This window comes from Rhinoderma darwinii, chromosome 6, assembly GCF_050947455.1.
Source record: "Rhinoderma darwinii isolate aRhiDar2 chromosome 6, aRhiDar2.hap1, whole genome shotgun sequence".
Lineage (NCBI taxonomy): Eukaryota > Metazoa > Chordata > Amphibia > Anura > Rhinodermatidae > Rhinoderma > Rhinoderma darwinii.
Genome location: NC_134692.1, coordinates 75,933,886 through 75,946,505, shown reverse-complemented (window position 1 = coordinate 75,946,505; position 12,620 = coordinate 75,933,886). Strand labels below are relative to the sequence as shown.

At 43.7% G+C, this 12,620-nt stretch overlaps 1 protein-coding gene across 1 annotated transcript in view; it reads right to left on the bottom strand.

Annotated features, from left to right (window-relative positions):
• DNAH7 (dynein axonemal heavy chain 7) overlaps positions 1–12,620 on the bottom strand; it is a 533,102-nt gene that overhangs the window by 151,225 nt on the left and 369,257 nt on the right. Inside the window, exons 50-51 of the mRNA XM_075829965.1 lie at positions 10,464–10,799; positions 7,472–7,598 (exon numbers count right to left, since the gene is read on the bottom strand). Coding sequence (XP_075686080.1) covers positions 7,472–7,598; positions 10,464–10,799 — 463 coding nt within the window. The remainder of the gene's footprint in view (positions 1–7,471; positions 7,599–10,463; positions 10,800–12,620) is intronic.

The window sequence follows — 12,620 nt, the reverse complement described above, 5'->3', positions numbered from 1 at the left end:
TGTACTTTATTTTAAAGAAAAATTTGGGTCAATACGGTTTACATTTATGTATTAAAAACCATCAAGAAAGGCGAAAAAACAAAAAAAAAAAACCTTTTTTTCTACCTTTAACTCCAACATGGAACATAGATATGCAGTATATTGTATAAATACGTTCTTAAATTTATTTTATCATTTGTCTACTAGGTTTTTTACAACAATTTGTATCCCTTTTTGTCACTTTTCGGGTATATCATCATGCTTTAGAAAATTATTAAATTTTTCAGAAATTTAGTTTGAATGATGGAAAATCCCTAGAAATGACCCCATTTACACAGAGCATGCAAGTGAAGAAAAGCACCTCAACATTTATTGGGCTTTTTCTTCTGAGTTCAGAGATACCCCCAAAGTGGTCCAAATATATTTTCTGGACATATGGCAGTGCCTAGTAGTGAAGGAGCAGCCTTAAGCCCAGTTCACACAGAGTATTTTGTAGACAGAAAAAAATCTGCCTCAAATTCCTTCAGGAATTTTGAGGCAGATTTTGACCTGAATGCACTCCCTTTGCTGATTTAGCTGCGGTTTTCACTGCGTTTTTTCGCTCACAGCAATGAAGAACCGCAGGCAAAAAACTCTGCGTGAAACGATGTTTCTGCCTCCCATTGATTTCAAAGGGAGGTCAGAGGCGGAACCATGGCAAGAAAGGACATGCCAGGTTTTCATCTTGCGAGCGGCTAAAAACCGCTGTGGTTTCAGTTTCACTTTCCGTTGCGGGGTTCACCCGACGAAAACCTCTGACGGAACCCCGGAACGGAAATCGAACGGTGATGTGAACAGGCCCCTAGTCAAGGTCAATCAGTTAGTCAGTCAGTGTCAATCAGTTAGTGTCAATCAGTGTCAATCAGTTAGGCCCCATGCACACGAACGTAAAAAACGCCCGTAATTACGGGTCGTAATTACGGCACGTTTTTATGTGCCCATGGACTTCTATTGGCCACGGGTACCTCCCCGTATGCTTACGGGAAGGTGCCCGTGCCGTTGAAAAATACAGAACACGTCCTATTTCAGGCCGTAATTACGGCACGGGCAGACCCATAGAAGTCTATGGGGCTCCCGTAATTACGGGCGACTACGTGTGTGCACCCGTAATTACGGGAGCGTTTCTAGGCGATGTCAGTAAATAAGTGTGGGTAAGTATGTGCAATAATTTACGCAGCGGAATTTACGCCCGAAAAAACGCACCACAGCGTGGTGCGGGTTTTTTCGGACGTCATTCCCTGCGGTGTTCAGGGCGGATACACTGCACAGCTTGACGGAGTGTATGTGCCCTGAATACTCCGTGTCTTTTCATAAGCTAAGGGTAATTCGGGCGGCCTCCTGGGGTCCGAGGTCCGATAGGGCCGGCGTTAGGGGGGGGGGGACTGGGCAATCGCCCAGGGTCCCCATCCTCTCAGGGCCCGTGGCATGAGTCCGCGCCGCCCGGCCCATAACATTTATGGGCCGGGCGGCACGGGTCCCCTCATGCCCGGTTACGTTTACTTTTTGGGGGGCTATGTAACAATATACACAAAGGAGTTGCTGTGTAGCACTATATACAAGGGGGGAGCTTTGTGGCGCTATATACAAGGGGGGGAGCAGGGTGGCACTATATACAATGGAGAGGGGCTTTGTGGCACTATATACAAGGGATGGCTGTGGCATTATATGCTAGGGGAGGGCTGTGTGGTACTATATAAAAGGGGGGCTGTGTGGCATTATATACAAGAGGAGGGCTATGTGTGGCGCAACCTACAGGGGTCTATGTGTGGCGCTATCTATGGAGGGGTGTGGGGCACTATCTATAGGGGGCCTGTGTGGCGCTATCTATAGGGGGCTGTGTGTGGCGCTATCTACAGGGGGTCTTTGTGTGGGACTATCTACAGTGGAGCTGTGTGGTAATATATACAAGGGAGGGGGGCTGTGTGGCACTATATATAAGGAAGGGGGCTGTGTGGCACTATATACAAGGGAGGAGACTGTGTGGCTCTATATACAAGGGGAGGGCTGCGTGGCACTTTATACAAGGGAAGGGCAGTGTGGCACTATACAAGGGTGGGATGTGTGGCACAATCTACAGGGGTCTGTGTGTGGCACTATCTACAGGGGGTCTGTGTGGCGCTATCTATAGGGGGGCTGTGTGGCACTATCTATAGGGGGGCTTTATGTGGCACTATCTACAGGGGGTCTGTGCGTAGCGCTATCTACAGGGGGCTGTGTGGCACTACCAACAGGGGGGCCGTGTGGCACTATCTACAGGGGGCTGTGTGTGGTGCTCTCTACAGGGGGACTCTGTGTGGTGCTCTCTAAAGGGAGGCTGTGTGTTATGCGGTCTACAGGTGGATGTGTGTGACGCTATTGATAGGGTCTGTGTAAGACGCTATCTACAGGGGGGAGTTTGGTGCTGTCTAAAGGGGGTCTGATGCTATCTACAGGGGCTGTGTGTGGCGCTATCTACAGGGGGGGTGTGGCGTTATCTATAGAGGTGTGTGTGATGCTATCTACAGGGGCTGTGTGTGACGCTATCTACAGGGGCAGTGTGTGGCACTATCTACAGGGGGCTGTGTGTATGTGGTGCTTTACTTTACAGCATTTGACACAATTCTAGTCAGAAGCACCGAGTTTGGTGCTATTTTATTCAGGGGCACAGTGTATGGTGCTATTATATTTAGGGGTACAGTGTGTGGCACCATAATAATTTTATCTTCGTTTATACGTGTGGAAATGTTGGAAAAGTGAGGAGCCGAAGACATGAGTGTTAAATTCTGCAGAAATGGGTCATGGCCCGGAGAAGTTGTCATGAAGTCTGGACCGGATGGAGAAGAAAAGAGGGAAAAAAATATGAGAATCTGGGAAGTCGTCACCTGTGAGTCACTGGATGTAGAGAGAATCTGTCACCTCTCCTGACATGTTTATTATATGATATCCTTGTATTTCACAAAAAGTCTTTGTGCAGTCCAGGACTGATAGACAAATGGGTGTTACCATTCCCCTTGTCAGGAGGATGTGTTCCTGCACAGTGTGATACTGTCAGTATGTAGGGACAAAGCACTTTGACAAGGGGAATCGTAATACCCATTTTTTAAACGGGTTTTCCATAAAGGACATTTATGACATATCCACAGAATATGTCATAAATATCAGATAGATGCGGTCCTACCTCTGGGACCCGCACCTAACTCTAGAACGTGGCCCACTAATCCCCATTCTAGCTTATTGTGCTCATGCGGACTCCCGGCCACTTCTTGATTACATGGTCGGGATATGGTCAGGAGTTACGTAAACAGTATAACTCGCTGAGCTACGCTATTTCCGTAACTCCCATAGTAGTGAATGACAGTTACGGAAGCAGCGTAGCATGCGAGCTATGCTGTTTTCGTAACTACTTTTCAGTTCTATGGGAGTTACAAAAACAGCATGGTTCAGCAAGTTACGCTGTTTACGTAACTCCCGACCATGTAATCAGCAAGAGGCCGGGAGGCAGCGTGAGCGCAAAGAGCTAGAATGGGGTTTAAGGGGCCCCATTCTAGAGATAGGTGCGAGTCCCAGAGGTGGGACCCGCATCTATCTGACATTTATGACATATCCTGTGAATATCCAAAAATGTAGTAGGACAACAGCACATGTCTTCAAATCATCAAAGTGGTTTTATTGTCAAGACATCCACAAACGACAGGCAACGTTTCGACCCATAGTGAGTGTGGGGTCTTTGTCAAGCCTAACATCATGTCTAAAAACATCGTTATAAATAGGTGAATACAAATGATCACATGGTCCATTCCAACCACTGAAAATCGTGAACCTGGTCTCCCAGGTGAAGCATACATTAGTCTTAATGACATTCTTCAAATAGTTATATAATCCTCAAAAAAGTGTAAAAATGCAACATATAATACATCTTCAATACATCATCATCAACAATATGTCAGTCGTTGTTGTTGTAATGGAAAAATGAAGGAGGGAAGTTCACCACACTCCAGATTCCAGCTACGATCTCAGAGCGCTACTGCGCATGCTCAGCAATCAGTCGTCTCTGCTGCACAAAATAAATACCAGCATTTGATCAAAGATCCAACGTAATTCCTTCTTTTTCAATAGCTTCTGTCTATCCCCTATGCCTGTCGTTTGTGGATGTCTTGACAATAAAACCACTTTGATGATTTGAAGACGTGTGCTGTTGTCCTACTACTTTTTTGAATTTACAGCGTGCCGGAGTGGGTTTGCCTGGCTTGACAGCGTGCACCGCATCATACTCGAGATTAGTGCTGCTTCAAAAATCCTTTTTTTCTTGATATCCTGTGAATATGTCATAAATGTCCTACATGGGAAAACCCCTTTAATGCTTGCACAAAAAGGGTAGTGTTACCAATAGTTATGGCGCGGCAGAGCCATGGTGGAGAAGGGGGGCCCAAGTTTGGGTAACAGCCCAGGGTCAGTGGCATAATTATAGGGGTCGCAGAGGGCCTCGAAGCCAGGGAGCCCGGGGCTTACCGCACCACATCAATGAAAAGTTACTATAGTAACTAGGGCCTAAGTAATAAACTACACGGGCTCCCGTTACTATAGTAACTGACAGTGCTTACCTTCCGCCTTCCTGAGCGCAGCGGAGGCCCTGACGTCACAGCGCTGTGCGCAGCACATGACGTCACAAAACTATGCACTGCGCACAACATCCCGACCCTGGATGGAGTTAGGACCTCCGCTGCGGCCGAAGAGGAGGGTGAGTGTAATACCACTGTGTGCTGGAGCTGATCGGGGTCCGACTCCTGGGAACTCGGCTAATCAGCTGTTTTGAAGGGAAGCACTACTTCCCTTTCATTCCAGTCACTTTCTCACACTGTGAATTGTCGACATGGACGTGTCAGCAATTCACAGTGTGAGCAATTAAGGGAAATGAAGGAGTGTACGAGCGCTGCACCCCCTTCAAAACAGCTGATTAGCGGGGTCCCAGGAGTCGAACCCCGACCCATCAGCTATTGATGGCCTATCCTGAGGATAGGCCATCAATATTTAGGGACTGGACAACCACTTTTAAGCCTACCATGCGGTAGGCTTAGATAAAGGTTCCAACAAACAGTATGAAACATGCACATGGGCCCTGTATCTAAGCTTACGATATGCATTAGGCTGTGTTCACATCACCGGTGCCCTTCTGTTGAATGGTTCCATCGGAGGTTTCCATCGGGTAACCCCTCAATGGAAAAGAAAACTGAAACCTCAGCTTCCGTTTCCCTCACCATTGATCTCCATGGTGACGGAAACGTTGCTAAAGGTTTCTATTTGTCACCGTTGTGGCAGGGTTCCCTTGTTCTCGACGCAACCAATAGTGCAGTCGACTGCGCTATTGATTCCGTCAACATAGATATCAATGGTGAGGGAAACGGCAGCTGAGGTTTCAGTTTGCCTTTCCATTGAGGGGTTACCCGAAGGAAACCTCTGATGGAACCCCTCAATGGAAGGGCAGTGATATGAACAAGCCCTTACTAATGTTGTTTTTTTTTTGTGTTTTTTTACAGGTTCGGCCGTTGGACTACGTCGGATTCGAGGACTACTTCGATGACGACTTTTTTTTATTATCAATAAAAGGGTTAATGGGGGTTGTGTGGGTTTTTTTAATTTCAATAAACCTATTTTTTCTATGTAATTTTTTTAAACTTTATTACTACTGCCTTATTAATAGCTGCTGGCTGATTGACACCGTCCATTACTAAGGCGGGGCTTAGTGCTAGCCAGTGCAGAGGCTAACACTATCCCCCATTATTACCCTGGTACCCACTGCCACCAGGGGTGCCGGGAAGAGCCGGATACGATCCAGTACCTGACCATCTGTAGTGATGGTCTGGAACTGGAGCAGACGCAGGCTGGTATTATTAGGCTGGGAAAGGCCGACCACAGTGGCCTTTCCCACCCTGGTAATGCTATGCTGCTGCTGTGTTGTATCTGGCTGGTTCTAAAAAATGGGGGGGAACCCACGTAATTTTTTAAAAAAATAATAAAGAAAAATAATTGGAAAGAGCGATGTGGGGTTCCCCCATTTTTATAACCAGCCAAATACAACAAAGCAGCAGCAGGCTAGCATTACCTGGGTGGGAAAGGCCACGGTCTTTCCCAGCCTAATAATACCAGCCTGCGGCCGTGCCAGTGCCCCTCCATCATTACAGATGGTGGTGTACGGCTCTTCCTGGTACCCCTGGTGGCGTTGGGTACTGGAGTAATAATGGGGGTTAGTGTTAGCTTCTTCATGTCTAACATTAAGCCCGCCTTAGTAATGGACGCTGTCAATCAGACAGCGGCCATTAGTAAGGTGGTAGTAGTAAAGTTTAGAAAAATACAAAGACATCGAAAAAATCCCACACACAACCCTCGTTATCCATTTTATTGAGAATAAAAAAACACTGTTGCCGAAGTAGTCCCCGAATCCGAAGTAGTCCAACAACCGCTCTTGTGAAAAAGCACAAACACACAAAAGTAATTGGTAACACATAAAAAAGAAAAACAATTGTTATTCTTACCTTTCCTGGGTCCAGCACTGGAGCTGCAATGTGAGCGAGCTGGGCCTTATATTTAATCCTATTATGTGTGATACTGTCTGCTGAGCCACTGTGCCTAATCCTATAATGTGTGATACTGTCTGCTGAGCCATTGTATCTAATCCTATAATGTGTGATACTGTCTGCTGAGCCACTGTATCTAATCCTATCATGTGTGATACTGTCTGTTGAGCCACTGTATATAATCCTATCATGTGTGATACTGTCTGTTGAGTCACTGTATCTAATCCTATCATGTGTGATACTGTCTGCTGGGCCTTATATATATTTCTATTATGTGTGATACTGTCTGCTGAGCCACGGTATCTAATCCTATCATGCGTGATACTGTCTGCTGGGCCTTATATCTAATCCTATCATGTGTGATACTGTCTGCTGAGCCTCTGTATCTATTTCAATTATATGTGATAAAGTCTGTATCTAATCCCATCCATAGCTATAGGGTCATGGTGCCATAAATATGCTGTCTCCTATATGCACATATACATCCAGACATTTTTTTGGGGGGGTATATGTATTGGGGCTATTTCCCCTGACGTTTCAAGACCTTAGCGACGCCCCCTGGCTGCCTGAGGCTGCATCATTGGGTCACTTAGGAGACCCAGCGATGCAGTTGAAAGATGCGGGCTGTCGGTCATGAGAAGTTTGGGGGGGCCAAAGAAAACCCTTTGCATCGGGGCCCATGAACCTTTAGCTACGCCCCTGCCCAGGTCCTGTGGTCTACTTAATCCGCCCCTGACTATACACAATGTCAATCTTCAATTGGACTCTGGAGTACTGTCTATATATTTATGACTATCCCAGAGTATTAGTAGTGGCAACAACCTTACTATCGAGATATAATATTTAATAACATAGGCATTAATAATCCGTTTTTATTACATTACTGAATAAATATTGCTTACCAATTTTTCATGCTTCAACATGTTTACTGTTAAGCAGAAAGAAAAGAGAAGCTTGTCCTTTTCAAACAGAGAACGACATACATTTGTGTACAGTGAGTATGTAAAGTGGTCCTTCAGTATATGCAACCTAAAAAAAAAAAAAAAGAAATACATCCGGTTTACTACAGAAATTGCTTTGTAGATGTATACATTTCCCCAGCTAATATATTAGCGGTCTGCTTGTAGACACAATGCAGATATAGTATCTTATGAGATAAAAAAATAACAATCATAGTTAACATTTTTGTGAGCTAACAGTCATGTAGGAAGGGACCATTTTTATTGCCATGTTTGTTGCTATTTACTACTCCAAAAAAAGTTCCAACAGTTCCTCACTGTAAATATTTACAGAAAAACAATTAAAAGGGCAAGTTCACACAGTTTTTTGCCGCTAATTTTGACACAGAAACCGCGTTGGAATCAGAGCAAAAAACAGCCGAACTCAAACTTTTTTCCCGGGTGGCTTTTGGCCACTCGCAGGAAAAAAAGCAGCATGTAATTTCTTGCCGCAGTTTCCGCCGCTGATCTCCCATTTAATCAATGGGAGGCAGAGAAAACCTGTGGCACGCGTTTCTTTCGCTGCATTTTTTGCCCATAGTCCTTGCATTAGTTTTAATGGCCACGGGCGAAAGATGCTGTGAAAAAATGCGGAAAAATCTGTGCAAGCATTTCAATCGCACTTAAAATTCCTGAAGGAATTCGGAAGCAGATTATTTCAGCCTGCAAAAATCTATGTGTGAACAAAGCCAAGTGGTTTCATATGTGATTTGTCTTTCCTAGAAATAACACAGCCCAGGAAATGCTAAATAAATGAAATAATAAAAAAGACCCATACTCACCTGATAAATCCCTCTCCCTTCAGGCACCGCTGGTACGGTGGTCTCCACTGGTTTTCATTTCCTGTGCTGCAGCGATGATGTGCTTGTATACCTACATGATCACTGCAGCTAATTACTGGCCTCAGCAGTCTTGTGCCGTACACCACTGAGGTCAGTGATTGGCTGCAGCGGTCATGTGGTTACACGAGCACGTCATTGCTGCAGCACAGTACAGACCAGGAGGACCACCAGAGCAGTGGTGCCGGAAGAGCTGGGGATTTATCAGTAATGGGCCTTTTGGTTTTTTATGGCATTTCTTCCATACTTTTTTTGTGGCACATGGACACAGCAGACTTGTACTTTCTAGAGCATGTTTAGACGTGGCGGAAATTTTCCGCTGTGTCTATTCACAATCCCGGCACTTCGTTCACGTTTCTGTGGTACTTACAGCAGAGCAAGCGTAATCTTGCGAGATCACGCTGTAAATGACAGGTTACAGCGATATTACGCTTTGCTCTGCTGTAAGTACCCCAGAAACATTACCGAAGTATCAGGATTGTGAATAGACATCTCGTCCTGGCTGGAAGGAATGTCTACTCACTGTCTAAGCACTTCAGTAACGTTAATATGTCAGTATTAGGCCTCGCTTACACGAGTGTGAAATACGTCCGTGCGACGCCCGTGCTTTTCACATGTGTCGTACGGACCTATGTAAGTCTATGGGGGCATGCAGACAGTCCGTGAGTTTTGCTCAGCGTGAGTCCGCTGAAAAAAACTCATGACATGTCCTATATTTGTGCGCTGTTCACGCATCACGCACCCATTGAAGTCAATGGGTGTGTGAAAATCACGCAGGTCACACGGAAGCAGTTCCGTGCGAACAGCGTGATTCGCACAACAGCTGTCAAACTCTGAATGTAAACAGAAAAGCACCACGCGCTTTTCTGTTTACAAACATCCAAGCAGAGTGTCATAATGATGGCGGCTGCGCGAAAAGGACGCAGCCACGCATCATATGCTGAGGCCACACAGAGCTGTTAAGTGCCTTTTGCGCACGCAAAATGTCGCGTTTTTTGCGTGCGCAAAACGCACACGCTCGTGTAAACCAGGCCTAAGACAGCACATAGTGAACAACACAGTGTCACTATGCGGTGACTAAATGAATGGGGAGAAGTGCATGATGCTGATTGGTCGCTGATTGGTCAGCGTCATAAACTCCTCAGTACAACGCACACTTTGTGCTAAGGTAAAAACACGCCCAGTTGGGCATTAAGAAACTAATTAGCACAAAGCTAAAATCGCTCCTAACATGGTAAAAATAGATTGTTTTTCCAAATAAAAAGCACTGCTGTCACCTACATAATAGCGCCGATCTCCTTATGTAGAGATAAGGCACTTATAATGTGGTGACAGAGCCTATCGAAGTGTAAAGTTGTATTCTTTTTTTTAGTAACAGTTTTTACCATTCTTATTTACTCAAGTACAGTTTTAAAACATGTAACATTTTAAAATGTGTTATGGTCCTTTTGATATATGATACATATCATTTTGAGTCTTTGAGCAGATCTAAAACCAAAGTTTGGGTTGGATACAAAAAATCTATTTTTTGTTCCACTTTTTTTATATATTTTTTTTAATTTTTACTCTATTATTTTACTATTTACCTTTTGTGTACCATTTTTTCACAGTCCAATTTTCTACTGTAAATAAATGTGAAATATTTTTCATCATTAAAGCTGTGTTGGATCTAGTTAGTCAAAGCTGCTCTGAGAAGCCCCCCGGCAATCCCTGGTGCAATAGAAGCAATCTTAATATTATTGAGCGCAGTGTTTGAAATAGACAGCCAGACTGAACAGAAAATAGAGGCGGTTCTATCTCTGAAAGCTGGCAACGTCAGGTGTGCAGTTGTTTTAAACGAACATTTTTAGCTAACATTTGCTTTGGTGCAGGTTAAAAGCCCAGGGCATGTACACTGTGCAGTCCAGATGCAAGGTAGCAGACATCTCTTATTAGTTGGTTGAATATTGGACCCTCTAAGTATTAGAAAATGTTAACATCAATGAATGTAAGTCTTCTTTCAATCCAATAACTACAGTATGTTATTACTAAAGAGGAAAAATTGTATATAAGGCTACCTTGTCTGCAAATGTTCCGACTTCTCTGAGTTGTCTATTGACATAATAAAAAGATTAATAAACCATGTAAGCGAGTATTGGTACATGGGCTCAATGTTCGCTAAGTCAGCAATAGAAAAAAACAGTATTGAAGAATGGACAGAGATGGGGCGGTAGCCCATTCTCGTTGAATCAATCTTCTTCTCCGTTGCCTCAGCAACTGTTTGCTTCTCAGAAATTTCATTTGCTAGAGCCTTGGAGGAAGACAATATTTTAATGGCAGTTTCATCTTCTAATATGTTGCCTTCTGAAGTTGAAAGTATTTCCAAGATCTTGTCTTCAATTTCTTTTAACTGCCTGGAAGAATAAAAAACAAATGTGTTCAGAGTTACATTGAAAAGAAAACCTATATGATCTAATAATTTTAAATATAATAAATTAAAAAAATATTGTAGCTGGGAGACTACCCAGTCTCAGAATAAAAAAAGAAAACATGTATGCATCTCAGAATCCACACTCTAATAAGCTGAGGATTGACATCGATCTCTTTTGCAAAAGAGCTAGTGGACTATATCAGCAAACGCCATTGGCCCTATTTCTCTATACTGTCGATTGAGATATGTCACATGGAAGACGAAACAAAATTATTTAGGAGTTGTCTATCAAGCACAAACCTCATTGAAATTATTTACTAGGGTGTCAAAGTTAATGTCCACTTTTAACCCTCCTTTGCATTTTTTTTAAATTTAAATGGGCCCAAAATTATAAGCTAATAATAATAATAATATATCTTTTATAATGGTTGTAAAATTTTTCTGCTTAGTAAAAGTCTACCTTCGCTAAGTTTTGCCACATGACATTAAGACATTTGACAGTTGGAGCTCAAACTAATAGAATGGAATAGCGTAGTATACTATTCCATCCTGAGGGATCCCGCAAAAAAAGTATATTGCACAGTATATGTATGGCATCCTTCAGTAGAATATGGGATTCCTGCCCTGGGGAAGCCCCTAATGTCATTGTCCATATATGGACAGTGATGTCAGGGGCTTTTATCTACAGAGTCCCCGGCCAAAGCATCAGCAGCGTTCTGGCTGGGGACTCTTCGACTGGAGAAGCCCCTGATGTCACTGTTCATATATAGACAGTGCTGTCAGGGGCTTTCACATACGGTCACTGGCCAGGGACTATAGGACTGTCGAAGCCCCTGACATTACTGTCCAAATATGGACAGTGACTTTAAGGGCTCCTCTAGTCCACGATTCTCTGGACAGAGCACTTCCGATGTTCTGGCCAGGTATTTCATAATTCAAAGCCCCTGACATCACTGTCCATATATGGACAGTGATGTCAGTGGCTCCTTCCAGTAGCGGAATCGCCTGGTCATAGTGTTGCTGATGCTCTGGCTGGGGATTCCAGCATCTTAAAGTTCCTAATGTCACTGTCCATATATGGACAGTCACTTCAGGGGCTTTCCCAGGCACAGCACTTCAAGTAGCGCTTTGCCTGGGGAGTTTGGGTGATGTGTGCCACTGTATGGAGTTATATGTCCTGACAAATAACTCCATTGGAAGAAAAAAAATGAGATGTGAACAGGCCCTTACTGGTACCGATTTAAAGAGCATCTGCCATCAAAATTTCTGTTTTGTATACAGTGCATAATTTTAGAATTAAAAAATAAATATATTTTACACTGTGTGAGGAATATTTTCTATCAAGTAGTTGTGATTGCCTTGAATTTCATGTGTGTTTCTTAATCCAAATGGTTGTTCATGAATATTTATTAATTGTTCTGCCCTGTCTAGCCCTCTAAGAATCAATAAATTAGCATTTTCATCTACATGCTGGCAATTGATTGGCCTGTTTTGTAAGGACGTATTTACTCAAGATTAACAATAAACATGATTAGTCATGATTTGCTATAGTCCTTACTGAACAAACCTACACGCTCCAGCCTACAAACTCATTTAGAGATAAGAAAACCCCTTAAGCCTCCTTCAAGTTGTTTTGGAGTTGCAATGCGACACCCATACGAGTGTATAGGTTTCTACTGTACCTCCCTATGCCTCCAATTTTATACCGAACGGTAGAGGAGAAAAAACAACACAAAGCGAACATAGTGCACCAAATGATATAGTAAAAAGGCCACAGATAGGTGATCAGTTCTGCTGACCTGGT